The sequence below is a fragment of the Dendropsophus ebraccatus genome, chromosome 1 (genome assembly GCF_027789765.1).
Source record: "Dendropsophus ebraccatus isolate aDenEbr1 chromosome 1, aDenEbr1.pat, whole genome shotgun sequence".
Classification (NCBI taxonomy): Eukaryota; Metazoa; Chordata; class Amphibia; order Anura; family Hylidae; genus Dendropsophus; species Dendropsophus ebraccatus.
Window position 1 is genome coordinate 97,090,004 of NC_091454.1, and position 24,125 is coordinate 97,114,128.

The 24,125-nt window shown below is 43.5% G+C and overlaps 2 protein-coding genes across 5 annotated transcripts in view; one reads left to right on the top strand and one right to left on the bottom strand.

Annotated features, from left to right (window-relative positions):
• Window positions 1-24,125, top strand: part of RPAP3 (RNA polymerase II associated protein 3) — a 52,925-nt gene continuing 28,800 nt past the window's right edge. Inside the window, exons 1-4 of one of the 3 annotated variants that reach the window (XM_069975837.1) lie at window positions 1-136; window positions 17,161-17,326; window positions 19,209-19,352; window positions 21,123-21,248. In XM_069975837.1, the coding sequence (XP_069831938.1) occupies window positions 78-136; window positions 17,161-17,326; window positions 19,209-19,352; window positions 21,123-21,248 (495 nt within the window). In that variant the 5' untranslated portion in view covers window positions 1-77. Of the gene's footprint in view, window positions 137-14,908; window positions 15,000-15,974; window positions 16,063-17,160; window positions 17,327-19,208; window positions 19,353-21,122; window positions 21,249-24,125 lie in introns of those variants that run through there. The other 2 variants (XM_069975858.1, XM_069975849.1) reach the window with 2 other exon arrangements.
• On the bottom strand, window positions 10,417-15,868 carry LOC138796018 (mitochondrial inner membrane protease ATP23 homolog). Of its 2 annotated transcripts, none has more exons than XM_069975901.1 (6): window positions 15,780-15,868; window positions 15,200-15,245; window positions 14,889-14,970; window positions 13,271-13,408; window positions 11,967-12,050; window positions 10,417-10,782 (listed from the first exon to the last, which is right to left on the bottom strand). In XM_069975901.1, the coding sequence occupies exons 1-6, from the start codon at window positions 15,811-15,813 to the stop codon at window positions 10,579-10,581; spliced, it is 588 nt and encodes a 195-aa protein (XP_069832002.1). In that variant the 5' UTR covers window positions 15,814-15,868; the 3' UTR covers window positions 10,417-10,578. The 2 variants fall into 2 exon arrangements, with proteins under 2 accessions (XP_069832002.1, XP_069831995.1); XM_069975894.1 differs by lacking the exon at window positions 15,780-15,868 and adding an exon at window positions 15,438-15,661.

The window sequence follows — 24,125 nt, forward strand, 5'->3', positions numbered from 1 at the left end:
CCCGCACGGCGGCTGCGGTCTTGCGGTTCACCGGACCGGATGACTTCCGGGGTCTGCGTCATCGACGGCGCTGCGCGATGACATCACCACCGGCCGGGTCCGCACGCCGGATAGAGTATTTAGACGCCGCCTGTGGGTAAGTTAGTTCTCTTTTGAGAGTCCAAGTAGTAGGTCTGTTATTCAGCTATTCTTCTGTGCTCCTTGCATCGGATCCAGCCAGTGATTATCTATCAGCTGCACCAGGTGCATAGTAAATCATGTTGTTTTTTCTGTACTCTGCTGCCATCTTGTGGACATTTTTGCTCAGTACAAGTTGTATTACAGGCTAGGCCTGTTATGTATATATACAGGAGTATGAGTTATTATATAAAGTAAGACGTAAAACGCAAACACTTTACGCGTGCTGAATGCAAAACTCCTTTACCTGATGGCTATGAATACTGTACGCCTTAAACCTTCTAGCAAGATAAGGTTCCTTTTTTTATATATATACTTACATGGTGTTTATATACACTCACCGGCCACTTTATTAGGTACACCATGCTAGAAACGGGTTGGACCCCTTTTGCCTTCAGAACTGCCTCAATTCTTCGTGGCATAGATTCAATAAGGTGATGGAAGCATTCCTCAGAGATTTTGGTCCATATTGACATGATGGCATCACACAGTTGCCGCAGATTTGTCGGCCGCACATCCATGATGCGAATCTCCCGTTCCACCACATCCCAAAGATGCTCTATTGGATTGAGATCTGGTGACTATGGAGGCCATTTGAGTACAGTGAACTCATTGTCATGTTCAAGAAACAAGTCTGAGATGATTCTAGCTTTATGACATGGCACATTATCCTGCTGAAAGTAGCCATCAGATGTTGGGTACATTGTGGTCATAAAGGGATGGACATGGTCAGCAACAATACTCAGGTAGGCTGTGGCGTTGCAACAATGCTCAATTGGTACCAAGGGGCCCAAAGAGTGCCAAGAAAATATTCCCCATACCATGACACCACCACCAGCCTGAACCGTTAATACAAGGCAGGATGGATCCATGCTTTCATGTTGTTGACGCCAAATTCTGACCCTACCATCCGAATGTCGCAGCAGAAATCGAGACTCATCAGACCAGGCAACGTTTTTCCAATCTTCTACTGTCCAATTTCGATGAGCTTGTGCAAATTGTAGCCTCAGTTTCCTGTTCTTAGCTGAAAGGAGTGGCACCCGGTGTGGTCTTCTGCTGCTGTAGCCCATCTGCCTCAAAGTTGGAGGTACTGTGCGTTCAGAGATGCTCTTCTGCCTACCTTGGTTGTAACGGTTGGCTATTTGAGTCACTGTTGCCTTTCTATCAGCTGGAACTAGTCTGCCCATTCTCCTCTGACCTCTGGCATCAACAAGGCATTTCCGCCCACAGAACTGCCACTCATTGGATGTTTTTTCTTTTTCGGACCATTTTCTGTAAACCCTAGAGATGGTTGTGCGTGAAAATCCCAGTAGATCAGCAGTTTCTGAAATACTCAGACCAGCCCTTCTGGCACCAACAACCATGCCACGTTCAAAGGCACTCAAATCACCTTTCTTCCCCATACTGATGCTCGGTTTGAACTGCAGGAGATTGTCTTGACCATGTCTACATGCCTAAATGCACTGAGTTGCCGCCATGTGATTGGCTGATTAGAAATTAAGTGGTAACGTGCAGTGGGACAGGTGTACCTAATAAAGTGGCCGGTGAGTGTATATTACAGTGCGTTGTGTTTCATGTCGCCCAAAAAACACTAAAGAGCCTGATGTGCAGGACGTGGTAGTTTGGGTAAAGGACTATGTAGGGAAAGCTTTCTCTAGTAGAGATTCACACTATTCTTCTCAGAGAAAGAAATCCAAGCACAGCATTTCTCCCTGTTTCCCAGCCTGTAAGTATTATAATGTGGGACTGGGTACAGATTGCTCTCCTCAGCTAAAAGCCACCCCTTTCTGCTCTAGGTATCAGCATTTACGGTGATTGGTGAAGTAAAGTCTTCTTCTTCAGAATCTTCATCTCCATCTGAGGATGAAAAGGAAACATTTAGGAGTTATTTTCCTATGGATAGCATTTATAAGTTACGTAGGGCCGTTCAGGCTGAAATTCACCCTGAGGAAGGAGGTGCCTCTCCTACAAAAAAGCCTAGGGCTTTTTTGTGGGAGAAACATGTATGACAATGCTTCAAGCTGAGTGGAAGAAGCCGGAAAAAGCTCCGGTCTTGAGCAAAAAATTTAAAACCTTATACGTCCTCAAGGAGGACCAATCTAAGGAATGGAACGAACCCCCTAAGGTTGATACAGCTATTGCTAAACTGTCCAAGAATACAGTATTACCAGCAGAGGATGGATCTAATCTAAAAGATCCTATGGACAGAAGGGTGGAGGTGGCCTTTAAGAGGTCTTATACGGTGGTTGGTAGAAGGTGGTTGGCTAAAGTCCAGGAAAACCTGGAAGCCGGTGTGAACAGGGACAAGGTCCTACGTTCTTTTAAGAAAGTTAATATGGCCATTAACTTTCTCTGTGATGCTGCATCACAGGAGACAAGGCTAGCTTCAAAATGTATGGCTTTATCTACTGCTGGTCGCCGGGCCCTTTGGTTAAAACCTTGGGCAGGTGACTCCAACTCCAAGTTCCAATTGTGTAATATGGAATTCCAGCCCGGCAGACTTTTTGGTCCAGAACTGGACAAACTGATGGAGGAATTATCCGACAAGAAGGGGGAAGTCTCTTCCATTAACATCCAGTAATGGTTCCTACAGACCTCGTAGTTCCTTTCGTAGGGGAAAATCCCCTCAGAGGAAAAAGTAGGTACCAGGTCAGAAACAAGGGTAGATACTACAATAAAAGAGGAGGAGGAAAACAGCAGAATAAGGATTCCTCAAAAAAGCCTGATTTCTGACGCCAGAGATATACCTGTGGGGGGGCGCCTAACTCATTTTCTGTCAAGTTGGGAAAATCTAATAAAGGACACCTGGATTGTAAGCATTATCTGTTGCGGTTATGTGCTTCCTTTGTCTCCTCTTCCTCCCCCAAGGTTTCTGGTATCAAGATACCTAGGTCAGGAAAAGCATCCAGTTCTAGAAGAAGAAATTCTTCATCTCCTGAAAGTAGAAGCTTTAGAGGATGTACCTCGATCGGAGATCGGTTTGGGAGTGTATTCTCCAGTTTTTCTCGTTCCGAAGCCATCCGGAAAGTGGAGGCTCATTATAGATCTATGGTATCTAAATCAGTTTATGACCAAGAAAAAGTTCCGCATGGAGAACATAAAGTCAGTAAAGATCCTCCTACAGCAGGGGGACTTTATGGTATCCATAGAGCTACAAGATGCGTATCTCCATGTTCCCATTTTACCAGCACACAGAAAATATCTGCGTATAGCGACTCAGCTACAGGGAGAGGTAAGGCACCTGCAGTTCAAGGTCCTTCCCTTCGGAATAACCTCAGCCCCATTTGTATTTACAAAGATTGTATCAGCCGTCATGGTGCTGTTCAGATTACAGGGAATAAAGATCATTCCCTACCTAGACGACTGGTTGATTATGGCCCAGACTCAGACTCTTCTGATTGCTCAGTTGAATTATGTCTTGGACATACTTCTTCAATTGGGATGGCTAATCAACCAGGAAAAGTCGGATCTTGTTCCGTCCACAACAAAAACATTTCTAGGATTTGTAATAGACTCCATGCAAATGAAATTATTCCTCTCAACACCCAGGGTGATTCGTATCCAGAGAGGGGCCCAATTTCTAATCCGCCTCGACAGATATCTCTTCGGACTCTAATGAGGTTCTTGGGGCTCCTCTCTTCAGCTGCAGATGCGGTACCTTGGGCACTGTGGCACATGAGGTACCTACAACAGGAAGTCCTGAAGTCATGGAATCGCAGGATAGAAGATCTGGACACACTTCATGTGTTATCCACCGAGACCAGGCAGTCTCTAACCTGGTGGAGACTAGTGATGCACGATGCACCGAAATATCAATACTAATATCGATATTCGGGGCAAAAAAACGGTTCGGTACCAGGATTTCCTGGTATCGATACTTTATGTTAAGATGTGCAATAGCGCAGCTTAACATAAGAGTATAGTGCAGAGAACACGGCCGGCGGCTATCTGAGCGCCGGCCGTGTTCTCTGTGTGCTCCCCACCCCCCGCGCGGCTCACCAACTCCTTCTCCATGCTGCCTGGTCCCGGTATCATCTCTCTCCCCCACGCGGCTCACCAACTTCTGCTCCATCTCCATGCTGCCCGGTCAAGCAGGTTAGTGAGCCAGCGTGCCACAGCACATGTGTCACGGCCGGGGGTTAACCCCACACTTCCCACTGGCCGACCCCTGGTCTGCAACCTGCGCGGGCCGTCCGGGTACGGCATGCCGCTGTCACTAATGGAGCGGTATTTATACTGGGCTGTGCTCCGTTGTGACTCCCAGCCCCCGCACACAGACCGCAGCCTCCTCACTACGGGACAATCTCCAAAGCAATCGGCTGCGGCGTACGGAGCAGCTCGGATGCTGCTGAGTGCTGACACTTCACAGCGGCATCTACACAGTTACACCGGCTATTTAACTGTGTAGATGCCACTGTGTCAGCAGCATCCGAGCCGCTCCGTGCGCCTCAGCCGATGGCTTTAGAGATTGTCTCGTAGTGAGGAGGCTGCGGCCTGTGTGGTGTGGGGGCTGGGAGTCACAACGAGGAGGGAGGGGGGAATGATGCCGGGACCGGGCAGCATGGAGCAGGAGGTGAGGGTTCTGCTCCACTACTAGTGGGTCAGCACTAGTATAGTATGTTGGGGATAGTAGTTGTATAGCTATGTGTCAGCCATACTACTACTACCCCCAATATACTTTACTTGTTTTATGTGTCAGCCATACTACTACCCCCAACCTACTATACTGTGCATCTGCCATACTACTACTATCCCCATCATACTATACTGTGCATTTGCCATACTACTACTACCTCCAACCTACTATACTGTGCATCTGCCATACTACTACTACCCCCAACCTACTATACTGTGCAACCGCCATACTACTACTACCCCCATCATACTATACTGTGCATTTGCCATACTACTACCCCCAACCTACTATACTGTGCATCTGCCATACTACTACTACCCCCAACCTACTATACTGTGCAACTGCCATACTACTACTACCCCCATCATACTATACTGTGCATTTGCCATACTACTACCCCCAACCTACTATACTGTGCAACTGCCATACTACTACTACCCCCATCATACTATACTGTGCATTTGCCATACTACTACCCCCAACCTACTATACTGTGCATCTGCCATACTACTACTACCCCCAACCTACTATACTGTGCATCTGCCATACTACTACTACCCCCATCATACTATACTGTGCATCTACCATACTACTACTACCCCCAACCTACTATACTGTGCATCTGCCATACTACTACTACCCCCAACCTACTATACTGTGCATCTGCCATACTACTACTACCCCCAACCTACTATACTGTGCATCTCCCATACTACTACTACCCCCAACCTACAATACTGTGCATCTGCCATACTACTACTACCCCCAACCTACTATACTGTGCATCTGCCATACTACTACTACCCCCCAACCTACTATACTGTGAGTCAGCCATACATTATCCCGAACATACTATACTGTGTGTCAGCCATACAACTACTACCCCCAACATACTATACTGTGTGTCAGCCATACAACTACTACCCCCAACATACTATACTGTGTGTCAGCCATACAACTACTACCCCCAACATACTATACTGTGTGTCAGCCATACTACCTTCCCAATCTCGCACAGTACACAGTGTTTGCACCAAAAAAGTCATATATGCAAACACGGTACCAATCAAAGCTGCAAATCACTGCGCACTAAAAAAAGACTCTCAGACAGCCCTACCGGCTGAAAGATTTTAAAAGTTATGGGAATCAGAAAACAGCATTATATTGAATCAAGTATCGAAATGGTATTGAGTATCGAAATAAAAAAGTTGGTATTGGTATCGAACTCAAAATTCTGGTATCGTGACATCCCTAGTGGAGACAAATAAAACATGGAGCTTCTATAATCGAGCCAGATTGGATCACAGGCACAGGTTGGGGTGCTCAAGTAGAGGAGAAGATGGTTTCGGGAGTATGGAACAAGCAGGAGTCATTACTCCCTTCAAACGTTCCGAGAACTCAGAGCTATATATCTAGCTCTTCTACATTTCTCTCCAATGTTAACTCAAAAGGCTGTGAGGATCAGGACGGACAACACTGCTTGTGTGGCATACATCAACAAGCAGGGAGGTACGAGATCATCTCTACTTCTCAGAGAAGTGGAATGCATCTTCAGATGGGCGGAACCCAGAGTGTCCAGATTAACTGCCATGCACATCAGAGGCATCCACAACACTCAGGCAGACAGGCTGAGTCGGGGATTGACGGTTCCGGGGGAATGGTCACTGTCGAGAACAGTGTTCATTCAGCTGACCCGGAAATGGGGACTTCCTCAGATAGATCTAATGGCATCAGCAGAAAATGCCAAACTGAGGAATTTTTGTTCCCTGTATACAACGGACAATCCGTCAATCGTGGATGCAATGTCAATTCAATGGAACTTTCATCTGGCTTGCATCTTTCCCCCAATCTCCATGATTCCGAGGGTTCTCATGAAGATCAGGTTGGACCAGGCATCAGTGATCATCATCACACCCTTCTGGCCGAAGAGAGCCTGGTTCACCCTGCTCATGAATATGAGCAGGGGGGAATTCTGGAGACTACCATTGAATCCGGATCTAATCTCGCAAGGACATCACCTTTGCCAGGACCTAGCCAGCCTCAGCCTCACGGCATGGAGACTGAGGGGATCGTATTAGAACCAGAACAATTTTCTGAGAGGGTATTGAATACACTCGCTCATGCTTGTAGTGACGCCACTAACAAATCATATGGCCGTATATGGAACATTTTTCAATTATGGTGTTCTGCGAGGCAAATTAATAGTCAGGATCCTTCTACACCTCAATTGTTGGAGTTTTTTCAGGAAGGCTTTGACAAAGGGCTGATGCCAGGGTCCATCAAGGTCCAAATTGCAGCCCTGTTAGCGCATTTAAATTGCAGACTATTCCAGTTGCTGGAAGTAAAGAATTTTGTTAAGGCCATAACAAGGTTAAGGCCTAGGATAACAAAACAGGTGGATCCATGGGACCTTTCGTTCGTCTTGAGACGCCTTTGTCTCCCTCCATTTGAACCATTGGAGGAGATAGACTTGAAGTTTCTTACTTTTAAATGTGCTCTGCTGTTAGCAGTAACATCGGCCAAACGGGTAGGGGAGCTTCAAGCTCTCGGATCTTCTCCCCCTTATGTTGTGTTTGCAGAGGACGAGGTGACCCTTAGATTCCTGCCAGGGTTCCTACCTAAGGTACCTTCATTTGTGAATCTTAATGACCAGGTGGTCCTTCCAGTATTTTCTCCAACAAGCCAGTCCCAGGATGAGGTCGATCTGTCGCTCTTAGACGTCTCTAGAACAATTAAAATTTATTTGTCTAGAGTAGCGGATTGGCGTAAGGATGAAAATCTACTTGTCTTATTTTCTGGAAGAAATAAGGGGAAGAAAGCTTCAAAGCCCTCTATATCACATTGGATTTGTGATACAATTGCATTGTGTTATTCATCGGCAGACAAGTCTCCTCCAGAATTTACGAAGGCACACTCCACAAGAGCGGTCGCTTCCAGCTGGGCTGAAAGGTCTGCCACTGCCGCTGTTCTGGAATGACCCACCCTTGGGGATTTCTTGCTAGTTCCCCATACGTTATGATGCCAATGGGATGATAGGGAAGCAAAAATTATTATGTTAATTTGTTTTCCCTGAGACCCATTGGCATCACAAGGCTCCCTCCCTTATTGGGTTCTTGTTATTTGACTGATGACGAGGGGAGGCGGGGCCTATTTATACATCCGTAGGAGGGGATTAAAAGCTTATGCTAATTATATTCATTAAAATTCCTTCGTCCCAGGGGCTCGCAGGGGCGAATTAACCCCATACGTTGTGATGCCAATGGGTCTCAGGGAAAACAAATTAACATAATAATTTTTGCTTCACACTGAAGCAGTACTCTATATTAATTTCTTCTCACCTTTGTAAAGCCATAACTTACTTTTCCATCTATAGGACTTGTTTTCCACCATGATCTATGGTTTTTTTTATGTAGATGGGAATTCTTGATTGCTGTTTTTTTGTCACATATATTAGGGGAAAAAATGTCCAGTATAAAAAGCAATCATGGAATTCCTCCCCTTCTTTTTGCTTACTCTGTTCACTATGTGTGAACCAGATGATTATATTTGAATAGTTTGGACAATTTCGCACACTACAATACCAATCATGTTTATTTTTTACATATTATTTCTATAATAGGAAAAGGAGGATATTTCAAATATCATTGTGGCGAAGCATTGTAATATTTTTTTTAAAACACTTAAAATTAATTATTTTTTTTAACTTTTTTAAGTCCCCCCTAGGGAACTTTTATAAGAAATCATTAAATTGTTTTTACACTGATCAAAGCTATGTTATTGCAAGCACTGATCAGTGAGATTGGCATTCTGTAAGTAGAGTCTGCCTGGGGCAGCAGACTGTCAGGGAAACAGATTGGGACCCCTGCAGTCACAATGAGGGGAGTCCAATAAAAAATAAAATGTTCAAAAAATCATATAGGTGCACTCACCGATCCCCTACCAACTGTTTGACACCTTTCCCATTTCTCTACACTGCTTCTAGCCCCAGATTCAAACTTTTACATCACCTGCCAGCATGCATTGCACCTCAAAACCAATTGCCAGGAACTGGCCCCTGTCTTTCAGTATCTGCCCACCACTGGCTAAATCTGCTTCTGCATTGCACAGTAAACACAGTATTTATCTATATAGATGGATTAGAGAAAGAGAGATATGAAACAAGAGTCTCCTTTCCTACTCAGGAGAGGCAGTTTTCCAGCCCTCGACAGGCGATCACTGTGTGATGTCAGTGGTGGGCGGGAGTTACAGATGAGGTGTTACAGCTTGCCTGGAAACAGAAGAGACAGAGATCATATGACCTCTGCCTCAGAAGGGAGGGGAGAACAAAGAAGTGAAGACAAAGTGGACCAAAGTGGACTAGTCCTTACTATACTCCCTTGCCACAACCTAGCAAATAAGCAGCCATAAGCAGAGGGGACCAGTGGCCATCAGAACTGCTGCTATGTGCACTCAGGGCAGGAGAATATGGTATGTCCAGAACCTTTCTTTTAGGGTGCTAACACACACGACCGATGTGCAGCAGATCTGTAGCAGATTTAATGCTGTGTTCAGTTATTTACATCAAATCTGAAAATTCACTGTGATACGGTGTGTTCGAAGCTACCCTTAGTGTAATGTACTCTCTGTATCCACTAGGGACCAATGGCAGAACTTAGCTCTGCCGGCTTTTGATTTAATTTTATTACTATGAATTCAATCCACAGACCAGAGTAAGGGTCCTTTTCCAAGGGCTGACCAGGGCCCGATCAATAATGTAAACTGGTTTACTGGGCCTATTCCATAATCGTTTAGCGAGGGCGCAGGGACATTATTACCGTTGTCCTTGCAGCCCTTGTTTAAACACCATACATTACCTAACCATGTTGCAGGGCTTCTCCTGTGCTCCTTCTTCCTCCCGGTCCCGCGCGCAGCCGCTTCAGTGCGGCCTGTCTGAGCTGACAGAGGGCACAGCCAATCACTGGCCGCGGTGGTCCTGGCCATTTATTGGCTGAGCGGTCTGTCAGCTAACAGGCCGCACCGAAGTTGCTGTGCGAGGGACCTGGTGGAAGAGGAGCACAGGAGAAGCCCTGCAACATGGTTAGGTAATGTATGGTGCTTATGGAATCGTCGGTCGCCCGCCATGTATTGCTATTCCACGCAGCGATGCGCAATGGGTGCACGATGATTTTAGGTTTGAACCTAAATGAACGATCAGCCGATGACACGATCATCGGCTGATCGTTCTCTCTATTCCACGGAGTGATAATCAATAATTATCGCTCTGTGGAATAGGCCCCTAAGGGTCCATTTACACAGAGAGATTATCTGACAGACTAGCTGCCAAAGATTTGAAGCCAAAGCCAGGAATGGATTAGAAAAAGGGGAGAAATATTAGGCTTTTCTTTATGACCTGATCTCTGTTTATAGTCTATTATTGGCTTTGGCTTCAAATCTTTGGCAGATAATCATTCTGTCTAAATGAACTCTTAGCAAACACTGTGCAACACTGCTTTCTGAAGGCCAAATAAAACCTCCTCGAAATAAATGTTGTCTTATAGAATACTCACAAAACAAATCAATTTTATAAATCAAAGAATTAAATATAAAATTTAAAAAAAGCATACAATAAACACACAAACATTATGAGACATACTATTTTCCATTATAAGTAGTGAGGCTTTGTTGTGCTGCAAAAAAAATAGAAAATCTAATTTGATGTGTGCAATTATGATGCATAATTACAATTATATAGCAAAAGTCCATCTGAAATAGGATTTTTATGTAGGTCAAAGATTTGCATAATATCTTTCTCGTTTTTTAAAATCTCTGTATGCCATTTCAGCATCCCTCTTACAATGAGGGATTCGACCAAACGGCTCATGGTCATTAAAACATAACTGAAACACATCATCTACAGCCTTTTCTGCTGCCTCCCGACTTATCTGTCTGACAGCCAATATAGAGCGAAGAGCACGGTTTCTTACACAAGCCTGGTAGGGAAGAAATAAGGAGCAATCAAGTTAGATCAAAAATCACCATCATATTTCTTATTTACAAGTTTTAAACAGCATCAAAACAGATTTTTAAAGGAAAAGAAATCATAAAATGCTTTAAAAACAAAATATTTGTCCCTTACACTCCTTTTATTTTGGCTTAATTTATCAGAATTAAAAACTATTGCGTAGGTTTGTTACAACACATGTTGCTAGAAAAACTACTAAATGGTACGTAAGAACTAAAAGGAACTCTGGGGGCTTTACAAGTAGCTTAGTCTTAGGACTTTTCTTTATGCTTGAGGTGCACCATACATAACATTCTCCTGATATAATAAAATGAAGTTCCTGCTTAAGCAATCAGCCTAGATACTCTTTTCGGGTGCCTTAACACGTAGCGAATCGCAGCGGATTCCAAGCTGTGAGTACTGCAGCGAAATATTCTAACCACTGTCATTTTGAATAGGATTACATACTTGCAGCAGAATTTTCATCTTGCTGTGAGTATGTAATTGCCAGCCCCCTTAACCTGCTGCTTTCGGGGGCTCCCGGCATCCTTACGGTCAACTTAGAAATCTGGAAGGCATTGGTGGTAATAAATCTTCCCTGTTTTCTCTGTCTCCCCACTTTTGACGTAGCACTGTCTCTGTGCCATTGTAAACTCTGCAGTTTATGGCCACCTGGACGGTTAGTACTACTTGTTACCGCCACTAGGTACATGGCTTTAAGTTTTTTGCTGTTGACGGGGTCCCCTTTTTGAATTGCCACCCAGTTCCCATGAACGGCGCCTGTCTATTCCCGAGCACCGGCACGAAGCACTGGATGCAGCCCCCAGTGTAACTAAACCCCCTTGCCTCTGTGACGCGGCTCCATTGAGATCAATGCAGCAGCGTCACACAGGGAGGGGAGAGGGTCATACTGGGGGGCCAGTGGGCCCACCTCCATTGCTTCATGCCAGGCCAGTGCACGGGAACCAGACAGCGGTTCAAAAATAGACCGTGCCACTGCCATCCCAGTGACGGCGCTGGTCTGTTAATGTAAAAAAACACAAAGCAATGTACCTAGTGATACATTTACATTAAGTCAGTAAATGGTCAGCAAGTTGTTAAGATATCTGGATGGATCCATTCATCTATGGTTTAACAAACATCACATATACAAACCATAAATTTAGGACTTACCTGATGATGTTGCTTCAAGCCAAAATTAAACCGGCTAATTTCATTACTAAGTGAGCAGTCTCCGCTGAGATTGGCAGCTCTGATCTATGGCAGAAGACAAATTGTAAATTGCAAGAATACCAAACAGTACTAGTTTAGCATAGACATATTGTTAAAGTAGTCTTGAAATGAGCTTCCGATCTTTAAACTTTGCCCAAATGCAATCTTTGGGTCATTTCATTACTAAAGTATGCATGTGTACCAATCATTGAGAAAAACTTTTGACATGTCAAAAGTTTGGATCAGTTCGGGTCTGGGTGTGCAGACCCGTAATGACCATGAGAACGAGCGGGGAGAGGACTGTGCTGAAGCGCGTCAACTCCCTGCTCTGTGTCACGTGATATCAGCCAGGCTCCATAGACTTACATAGGCAATCAGATGGAGTCAGACTGATCATGTGACACAGAGCCAGGAGAGATTCGCGTATTCTCCTGGCTCTTTGTCACGTGATCAGTCGGGCTTTGTCTGATTGTCTGTTAGAAATATGGGAACGTCAGCACCAGTCTTAGGCTATGTTCACACTACGTAAAAGTACGGCCGTTGTTGCCATCAGCAACAACGGCTGTACTTTTTGCGGAGCGCAACATAACCTTATCTGATAAGGGATCCTGGCCAGAGCGTATACACATCGTATACGCTCCGGCCGGGATCCCATACAGGGCCGAAAATAACTGACATGTCAGTTTTCTGCGGCCGGAATTCAGTGAGTTCCGGCCGCAGAAAGACCTGTCAGTTCACACAGTGAAGCGAGTGGCTCCGGCCGCTTGCTTCACTGTGTGCCATGGGAAGCTCTGATGCGCCCGCATCAGAGCTCTGTGGCCGAACGGATCATCCGGCCGGTACTTAAGACCGGCCGGGGTCACGGAACGGCTGGTCTGATACTGTACGTTGTGTGAACATAGCCTCAAAATATAACACATATGCTTATATATTGCTAGGCATGAGACACGCTCACACCAGTTTATTGACTCCAATGGGGTACGTGGAGATAGTTATATAATATAGCTGGCACTACAGGAATCACAATGAATAATCTTCCTACAGCCAGTTTTTTTATTAATAGGCAGCGACATAAGCTCTGTCTAACATTAGTGTTGCTTTTTTGGTTTAAAAGTGTCACTGCACTTCCAGTATGACTGCTTTAACACAGGTGCATGGTCAAAGTGATCCTCTGTGGAAAGTGCAAGAAACATTGTGTGACCCTAGATCAGTATAAATACATTAGAAGTATAAAGCCACCTCCCTAACATATGTAATATTCTTACCTCAGAGCATGCTAAATGGCGAACGTTATTAAACCAGTCTACATGTGCACGACAGTGGTCAAACGCATGGATCAGCTCATGTGTCACCACGCGGTTCATATGTGACTGACTGTGGATGTTATTCTGACACAGCACAATCTAGAAGCAGGGCAAAAAATATGTTATTAGGACATCTGAATTGACACCTAAAATGAACTGTATTTTCCGGTTTTATTTAAAGTAAATCTGTACCCCCCTCCCTTCCCCCCACACTGATGTTCCCAACGCATTGTCACTATTAATTCACGTCCCGTTCCAGGGTTGTTTTGTCTATTGGCGCTGATATTTGCACAAAAAAGAAGACCTTTTATTCTGGCAGCACGGTTCCTAGAAAGCGCCTCTTTCTTCCTTTCTGCTTCTTAGCCATGTCCCAGGGATGCTCTTAGTGCCACCGGAATAAAAGATCTTTTTTACTCAAATGCCAGCAGAAGCAGACAGACAGACTCTGGGCCAGGGATCTAAGTCCCTATAGAACATAACATACATTTTAAAAATGAGTTTTCTAGAAGATAGACACATATATACATACACACACACACACACACACAATATAGACCACAACACTCACCATCTCCCAGAAAACTTCTCTCTTTATCTCAGATTCATAAACACAGAGTAGGGAAGTGATATAAACAAGGGGTGTTTATTGACAGAACTTCTTACTTTTTGTGCTCAGGCTGCCATCAAACAGAATAAAACCCACCACAATATACAGTGGTACCTTGGTTTAAGAGCTCACAGTTTTGCAAAATTGTGACTCAGTTTAAGAGCTCCCTGTACTGGGGAAGGGGCATGGTCTGCACAGCGTGGTCTACAGCCCTGTACTCTGACCAAGGAAGTCTCATACACTTTCTATATCATAGCAGATCCACTTCCGGCTGGGGCTTACATCAGGGGACAGGACTGTGGAGGTAATCTCTCCATAGCTGTAACCCCTCTCTCCCCGGACAGAGAGTACTGCATGTATGTGGTCACATCTGCCCTGCTCATTCCTTCATGCTCCCTGCAGTCTCTGTCAGCCCTTGTGTTTCCCATCCTCCCCATTACTGCACAGTAACTTATAATATCACATTCTGCTGTTTCTGAATGTTTGTGTCATTTGTTTTACATGTTATTCAGAATAATAAATCATTATTTTTGGGGTGTGGAACCAATTGTCTGCATGTCTATGATTTCTTATGGGAAAATTTGCTTTGGTTTAAAAGTGGATTTGGATTACAAGCACGATCCCGGAACAAATTATGCTAGTAATGCAAGGCACCACTGTATTTGCCTTTCTCATTCCCCCAGCTACCACCATTCAGAACTAACCCAGCCCCACTGTAAAGCACTTCTGGGGTTGGGGTCAATACTTGTCATGCCCACTCAGCAGCTGAGGCAGGACACCACTGTAGCCATTGAGTGGGCAATTCCACCTGTCGACCCTAGAAGTGATGCGCAGCAGGACCAGGGCTCAGCAAGGACAGTGGCAGCTGAGAAAGGCAAGAATACATTTATATATCTATATATTTAAATTTTTTGACAACAGCTTGAGCACAATAACCTATAAAAACAACCATTTTTTATGCTGTTCACTTACTTCAGATGTATCGGCATCAAAGCCTCCACTTACTGATCCATCACAATCCTCACAGGAAAAATGTCTGTGTCTGGAAATTGTGCTGAAAAAGAGAACACCCTTTCACTACAGGTATGTTACTACAACCATCAAAGTGAACCAGTCACCAAGATATAGGATCACATCACAAAAAGGTGGAAATGTGGAGAGAATTATAGTGACCCTAAAAGAACAAAGCATGTTGACTATGTTCACAAGGACATGATGATGCCAACCTCTATGGTGTCACTTCATTGGTGATACCTCCTAGTACATTTATAAGGGACCCTTACCAGCCAGACTGCTTCATGGCATCTAGAAGAAGCTTGGCATAGGGACCTGGTGAGCAATAAGAAATATGGGAAAGTCAGTCTTATATATATATTCATACATAATACATATGCTTATATATTACCAGACATAAAACACGTGCACACCGGTTTATAGACTCCAATGGGACACATGGTGATAGACATATAATATAGCCGGCCAGCAGGGTGTGGTGACTAGTATAAGATGAGGGCCACCTACTCCTCTCCATGGTGATCTGCAGCATCCCCCGGCACCTCTGGTTGGCTTCGGCCTCTAGGCCTCCCCCCTTGCCGTCCCAGCTCCGCCTCTCCGTATACTCGGGATAGGCATCCTCTCTATGCGCCGACATGTCTTTCTCCATTTGTATCCCCTTTCACCTTCACTTTATTATCTTACAATCCTACCAGAATCTGAACAGGAAGCGGCCATCTTGGGACGTCTGCACATGACGCCATGACGTTCTAACTGACGCAGAATACTTTCAGCCATTTTTATTTTGGGCAACATAAAACTACACATATTCTCCGTACATAATAGACGTTTTCTATGTTATTTGTCTACCTGTAGGGTAAAGTACACTTGCGTTATCAATCATTACTGGAATTTGTTGTTGCTGTGATGTAGGCGAGGCTATGGCGACGTTGGTCTCTATGGCTACCGTGTGGGCGCGGAGCATGCCGGGAGTGAGTGAATGGGAAGTGATAGTAGAGAGCGACTGAGTACGGGGCTGAAGGTAAGTGACATGCATGTGTCCTGGGCTTCTAGGTGAAGCTGGAGGACTGGAGCTTCCAAGTGGCTGGAGAATTGGCATGCCAGGCTTTGTGTGTTCTGATCTCTATAGACGGTGAGGGGTTGTCCAGGGCCTGATGATGCGGTGCACATAGTTCTGTATTCTGGGCAATTAAGAATTTAGTATAACATATTTAAAATAATTTCACCCCTTTTAATCCTTTCCTCCAAACTGTAAAGAATTAATTTGTTCAGTCTTTCTGTATGTTTTATGTTTTTTTTATTGTTTTTTTGTTATGGAGCTAGTCACCCAATTTATGATGAAGGGGGGGGGGGGGGGGGGGGGGGGGGGGGGGGGGGGGCTGAAATGTTCCTGACTTGGCCCTATTGCAGTTTTAATTGAAATGCACAAGCTTGTTGCTGGATCTGTTAAATTTGGGGGGCGCCCGCTGTGGGGCTTATCTCCAATGGTGGAATGTGCAATCTTGAAATGAGAAGCTCTGGTTTTGACAGTTCTGTAGGAAGGACACTCTTCTGCTAGTGTGATTGTCCTTTGCAGACTTTTCCCAGAGAACCAAAAACTTAATGATGACCGTAACTCCACAGACAAAAATTTGCTTTTGCTTCTGCCATCTCAAGTACTACCTGAAAATAGTTGTAAGAAAGGTAAACATCTGATACTTACAGCATTACATAAAAAGATATCAAGCTTTCATAGCATACCAAATAAATTTTTCAATTCCAACTGGAAGGGGACAAATTCAGGAACTTCTCAGACCCTCCCCCCGTATATATATATTTTCCTTCAGTATGATCTCATGGTGACCCCCTTGGAAATTCCATGTGTTCCTGTGCTCTCAATGCGTTCCCCATTAGGGTTAGTGATGATTATATTGCTCCTGTCACACATATTTGTTCTATAATGGATTTGATGACTGCTCAGCCTCCCTGATTGGTAGCTTATTTAGAGATCTATAGAGATGAGGATTATTACACTGTCCTCCTAGCAGGCACAAATAATACTGTCTCTACCCCTAAATCCTTCTCTTCTAATGTCCTTGCTAACACAGTATGGATGATATGATAGTCCTAAATGATTCCTTGTAATAACTGAACTAAATATCCTATGTAGTCAGATAATTTTGGATTCTAGACAGTTCTGTCAGGTGGAAGATATGGGTGTGGATAACGTGCATACATGTTTATTTTTAAGGCACATCTCCACCATGTCTTCTCCAAACAAAGCATTGGAATTGCAGTTACAAATGAAGCAGAATGCAGAGGAACTGCAGGACTTTATGAGAGAGCTGGAAAGCTGGGAAAAGGATATAAAACAAAAAGATGCCAAGCTGAGTAACCAGACAGCCACAGATGCAGAGGTAGGAGTTTCTCTAGTACATGACATGCAGCAGTCTTTGTTGTACCAAAACCCAAACCATGCACTCTTTTCTCCTAAGACATTCCTAAAGTCACCTTTTCTTAAAGGGTTTGTCCAGCGAAAATCTTTTTCTTTCAAATCAACTGGTGTCAGAAAGTTATATAGATTTTTTTATTTACTTCTATTTAAAAATCTGTTTAAAGGGGTTGTCCAGCGAAAAACTTTTTCTTTCATTTTCAGTCTGACACAGTGCTCTCTGCTGACATCTCTGGCCAAGACAGGAACTGTCCAGAGCAAGAGAGGTTTTCTATGGGGATTCATAGAAAACCTGAGACAGAGTTCCTGTCTCAGCCTGAGATGTCAGCAGAGAGCACTGTGTCAGACTGAAAATAAAACATTTCCTGCAGGACATTTAGTAGCTTATAAGTATGGGAAGACTTGAGATTTTTTAATAGAAGTAAATTAAAAATCTATATAACTTTCTGGCACCAGTTGATTTGAAAGAAAAAGTTTTTCGCTGGACAACCCCTTTAAACTGAATTTTATTTCTAATACCTATCAGGGGTCTCATTGGAAAGCGCAACATACCTAGTCACATTATAGCAGCAGAATTGAAAGACTAGGGCAACATTTTAAAACCTCCATGGATACATGCCCTGTAAAAATTCTGTAGTTTTTCCAGTAGGTAGAGATGGGCACAACTCGAGCATGCTCCGATCTGTCCGAACCCAGGCGTGCAGCATTTAATCACTGGTGGCTAAAGAAGTTGGATGCAGCCCTAAGACTGCCTGGAAACATGTATACAGCTAAAGGCTATATCCATGTTTTCCAGGGCTCTCTAGGGCTGCATCCAACTTCTTCAGCCACCGGTAATTAAAAGCCCCATGCCTGGGTTCGAATGGACCGATACCTATAATGTATTGAATAGTTCCCCTAGTAGTCACCTAGCGTACAGTAAATAAATTTGTGCTCAGAATTGTTCCTGCTACCAGGACATATTATGGTGCATTAGTCAGGCAGAGGAATGCCATGCTACTTGCAGCCTTTTATTTTAGCCAACCCCATTACAGATGTACAAACTAGTGGTGAACAATCTGCTAGTGCCATGCAGGGGACAACTCTTCTTTGCCTGGTCATTCTGGTAGTATAATGTGCATTGGCAGCTTCTTAGGGCCCACTGGCTTACTGACGTTCTTTGAAGAACCATCACTTTTTCATGTTCCTGCAGGCTCACTTGACCACATAACAGATGCCATACTGTGCACCCATGGGCTGTTATTGCTTCCGCTAAATATATACACTTTCTAACTGGATATAGGTATATGGAATCGCACAGTCTACTACATTATTGCATATACTTTCTTTTATATTATACCAACCAATTTAGTGCCAAAAGGACCTCTTTTAGCCTCTTTCTGTAGTGGAAGCCTATAGACATTTATGTGCATTACTGGAGCTTTTATGGCATACATCTGAGGGTTTATGGTAGTAACAGGGCTAAATGTGTATCTTGGGATCTCTCCAATTGCCAGTAAGGGTATAGAAAAGTCTTTTTTTTTTTTTCTCTCCTCTCCACACTAAGGCTCTGTGCACATAGAGAAAAACAGGCGGAATTCTGCCAGCCTCCGTGTCATAATGACAGTCTATGGGAATCTCGCGTACCTCCTCTCTCAGCATCTCTCCGCACTGAAGAATGGTCATGTTCATTCTTTAGCGCGGAGAGAGGAGGCACGTGAGCCTCCCATAGAGTGTCATTATGACACGGAGGCTGGCAGAATTCCGCCTGTTTTTCTCTATGTGCAGGGGGCCTAAGTAACTGAGCCATCCGCTGTGACCATGATTTGTTTTTGTCATATCTTGTTATGTAAATACATTTTATTCAGGTACTGCCACCAATTAGAAATAAAGACTATAGAAAGAAGAAAAAGAGCAGAAGTAAAGTGTCTACAGAAGCTAAGAAAAATGAAGAGAACAAAAACCCCAAAAGAAAATTACATGACTACAGCTACTGGGACCAGCTTGATGTGGTATGTCACTGTAATACATGCAGTACTTGTTGGTTTACATTTTTCTTTACACATTTGAAAAGTGGATTAGTACATTTAAACTTTTTTTTGCTGCCCCTTCAAATAGCTAATAGGGGTAGAATGCAGGGGGTTTGGACCACCACTGACCTAATATTATTGGCTATTCCCTTTCAGTAGGCCATCAGTTTTTACAGGCTGGATAACCTCTTTAGGGGAACCTGTCCGCTGTTATTCATTTTCTAAACTGCTGACACTGATAGATGCTGTTAAGTCATGGAGACACATGTTATCTTTCATATATCCAGCTATGCTTCCAAGATGTAAAGAAATGTTTTTATTTCTAGTGTAAAGAGGCTTTTCCAAGCTCCTGAATAGCTGGAATGTCTCCGCCCCCTCTCACTGCTTGATTATTACCTGCAAGGGGGGAGGAAGGAAATTTTACAGCTTGATGTATTTCCAGAGTTCAGGAAAGCCTGTTTGACTCTTTGTACTATAGAATAAATGCATTTTCTACTCCATGCAAGTATTACTGTATATATATCAAAGGTAACAAAAGTCTCCTTATCCTTGGAGTGGGAAGCCACTCACACAATGACCCAAAATGCAAAGCTACCACTGTAATCTTTTCTTGGCCGTTTTACAGCTGCCTTTTTGTATGGCTGTCATTTTGGGGGCCAAAAGACTGGATATTATTTGAATTACGTCTGTTTACTGCATAATACACCTGAATTTTGGCACCAAATTGACGTCTGTCCAAAAAGATGGACATGAAACAGTCAAAAAAGACGTTAGGAACATAGCCTAAGAGGGACTTGCACTCCAGCAGACTCTGCCTGGCAGTCCTACATTTCTTTGTTTGAGTGTCTACTAGGAATTTACTGGAAGCTGACTGTATATCACAAACTGAACTCTGGAACTCTTACAGAACTCCCGACTTCATAATTTATTATGATGCCATGAGCTCTTGAACAGTTAAGGCTCCGTCATCCTGTATTGACGCAGCCGTGTCAGTTCAGCAACAGAGAACTTTTAGAAAGGTTTGCCATTGTGGGATAACTTCTTTTCATGGGGTTTTCCATCATTCAACATTTATTCCTTATCCACAGAATTGGAGATGTGTCTCATCGCAGGTGGTCCATCCGCTGGACCCCATGCATTATTGAGAATGGGATTTCTGAATGCAGCAGTTCTATTTGGTGTTGCAATAGATAAATGAATGGAGTGTTGGTAGATTTTGCTCCCCAGTGCTTTAGTGGAAGCCTTGGATAAATCGATAAGTCGGTAATACCCCTTTAATAGTACTGCAGTCATTTATTTGTATTTTGGTATATTATTAATATGTTACATGCTCTCTTGGTGATGGACAGATCTGAAATTAAAGGGGTAGTTCAGCAAGAAATGTTTTCAACTGGTGCAAGAGATTTGTAATTTACTTCTATTAAATAATCTTCCAATATGACACAGTGCTCTCTGCGGCCACCTCTGTCTGTGTCAGAAACTGTCCAGATCAGTAGCAAATCCCCATAGAAAACCTCCCCTGGTCTCCACACTGGAAAAAATACACTACTTCCTGCAGGACATACAGCAGCTGATAAGTACTGAAAGACTTGAGATTTTTAATAGAAGTAAATTACAAATCTCTGGCACTTTCTTGCACCAGTTGATTTTAAAGAATTTTTTCTTTGCTTAACTATCCATTTAAATCATTATATGCATGCAAGGTTTTGAAATCTAAATGTATAATATATACATATGCCTTCTGTGGTTTAGGATAAAGCTTTACAAGAGCTTGATAAAGAGGACAACACAAATGAATCAATGTCTGCTGAGTCTGACTCTGGGGATGAAGATGGCATTAGAATTGATACAGAAAAGGCCTTGGCAGAAAAGGAAAAGGTACACTTCGCAATTTTGTATATTTTGAGGTCCACTTCCTTCTCCCATTGACAGAAAACATGATCCCTGTATCATAAAACAATCTAACGCTCCTCCAACACCAGTTCCTGTTTTCTGTCCTTTGGGAGCAGTTGATGGGAGGTGGGTTTTTCACCTCTCCCAGGATCATTTAATGGAAGTATGAGACCAGGGAAACCATAGTAATGCCCTGCTTACCGTAATCCCTGCAGTGTCAGCCTCCGCTTCTGGAGCCTCTGCCAAGTCTGGTTCCTGCCTCCACACCAATCTGTAGAGGCTTTGCCTCTTTGGCTTCTCCGGGTCCCCGGCATCTCTCTTTCTGCTCCCTGTCGGCTGTGCATTCTCGCATACTGTTGGGGGGGAGGGGCTGGGGACGGTGCAGGATTTGGATCCGAAGCTGTGGCCTATTTTGAATAATAAGAGAAACAGATCGCTGATCTCAGGGAGACCAGCCAAACGACAATACTGCCGGCTGCTAGTAAAAGCGCTCAAAGAAGTGAAGTGCTAGGTGCATTGCCCCCTGGGAAACATAAATATGCAAAAGAAAAGCCTCTGAAGCCTCATCAAAGAGTCTCGAAACACAGGACTAGCCAGATATCCCTCCGGGAAGGACCCAGCCAAGGGGTGGCTCCACCCCGAATGGGATGGATACCTGGCCTTGGTTTTTTTCCTTGTCATTACATTGACTTATAGGGCCACTTAATATGGTGGTTTTGGTAGTTTCCTTACAGGAGCCACCCCTTGGCTGGGTCCTTTCCGGAGGGATATCTGGCTAGTCGTGTGTTTCGAGACTCTTTGATGAGGCTCCACAGGCCTTTCTTTTGCATATTTTGAATAATGAAATTCACTATAATTTTGTGTTTGCCCTAACAAAAACTGCACTTAAAGTTTCCACCACGTTTCCTATTGATTAATAGGGGATGGTTTTTAGGGCAAACCCACATGGATTTTAATGTGGGCATTGAGACAGATTCTGCATGAAAATCAGAGTGTTTTTTGCTTGTGTGAACATGGTCTAGCATTTAGACTTCTGCTCTGTTCCTTGGCCAAAGTGAAGTTTAAGTTGTTGCCTTAAGTAGAGCTGCTGTACAAGGTGGTTAGTGGCTGAGACCCTCAGGGATCATAAATATCCCATCTGAATAGAGAGGCGCTCGGTCATATGCATTGCTTCTCCATTCGATGTCTATGAAGGTACCTCAGCGCTGTACTTGGATATCTCCAAGAAAAACAGATAAAAAATTTATACATTTGTGTGCATCTGTTTTGATCAATTTTTCCATTGTCTTCCATTTAAAAAAAATCTAAAAAATTAAAACATGCATTTATTTTAACCCTTAGGCGACCCTGGACGTACCCGTACATTCAGGGCCGCCTCCATGTGTTCAGAGCGGGGCCGCGCTCTGAACAGCCGCGGTCCCGGGTGGCGCTTGAAGCCCGGGACCGCGGCTATTAGAGGGCACGGTACAATCGCCGTGCCCGCTTATAAAGTAATCGGATGCAGCTGTCAAAGTTGACAGCTGCATCCGATTACTTGAATGCAGCCATCACTGGTGTCTAGTGGGGTGTATCGCTCCTCCGGGACATCCTCCGGGATGTTCTTACTCCTACCGGGGTCAGCGCCGTAATGGCGCTGATCCCGACTCGGCACTCGATTGCTTCCGGCTGCAGCAGCCAGAAGCAATCAATGTGCCTATCTCATCGATCTATGCTGCATATCTATGCAGCATAGATCTCAATGAGAGATCAGAGTACTTATACTAGAAGTCACCAGGGGGGCTTCTGGTATAAGTGTAAAAAAAAAAAAAAATTATCAATAAAAAGCCCCCTCCCCTAATAAAAGTCTAAATCACCCCCCTTTTCCCATGTTATAAATTAAAAACAAATAAATAAATAAACAAACATGTTTGTTATTGCCGCATGCATAATCGCCCAAACTATTAATCACATTACTGATCTCGCAGGTAAACTGCGTAAGCGCAAAAAAATCCCAAAGTGCAAAATTGCGCATTTTTGGTCACATCAAATCCAGAAAAATTGTAATAAAAAGCGATCAAAAAGTCGCATATGAGGTATCAAGGTGAGTCGCATATGAGGTATCAAGGTGTTAATAGAAAGAACACATCATGGCGCAAAAAATTACACCTCACACAGCCCCATAGACCAAAGGATAAAAGCGCTATAAGCCTGGGAATAGAGCGATTTTAAGGAACATATATTTGTCAACAATGGTTTGAATTTTTTACAGGCCATCAGATACAATGAAAGTTATACATGTTATATATCGTTGTAATTGTAACGACTTGAGAAACATATATAACAAGTCAGTTTTACCGAACAGCGTAAAAACAAAAATCCCCCAAATTAAAGAAATGCGTTTTTTGTTTCATTTTCACCACACATTGAATTTTTTTCTGGTTTCGCAGTGTCCTTTATGAAAAAATTCAGCCTGTCATTGCAAAGTACAATTAGTGGCGCAAAAAATAAGGGCTTATGTGGGTTTCTACGTGAAAAAATGCAAGTGCTATGGCCTTTTAAGCACAAGGAGGGAAAAACGAAAACGCAAAAATTGAAATTGGCCGGGTCCTCTAAGGGTTAACATACACAAACATTCGGTCAACTTCTTGTGTATGTTAAAAAAAAAACTGATGCCTTTTTGATCTTTTTTTTTTTTTTAACTTTTATAATGAAAGTCAATGGAAAAAAAATAAATAATTGATGCACACAGATGTATCCATTTTTCAATCTATTTTTTCATCTGTAATAACAGATTGCAAAAAGTAGTGAGTTACAGTACTAATTTACAGCATAAAAATATTGTAGTGGTTTATTTAAATAACAAAAAATTAAAAGTTTGCATTC

What these genes read in the sequence shown, in the direction of transcription:
- LOC138796018 (XM_069975894.1), bottom strand. Translation starts at nt 15,579, where the DNA reads ATGGAGAAAGACATGTCGGCGCATAGAGAGGATGCCTATCCCGAGTAT. An exon ending in TTGATGCCGATACATCTGAA is followed by an intron (nt 13,409 to 14,888) that starts GTAAGTGAACAG and finishes CCCTGCTTCTAG; the next exon opens with ATTGTGCTGTGTCAGAATAA. An exon ending in GCCATTTAGCATGCTCTGAG is followed by an intron (nt 12,051 to 13,270) that starts GTAAGAATATTA and finishes CTTCTGCCATAG; the next exon opens with ATCAGAGCTGCCAATCTCAG.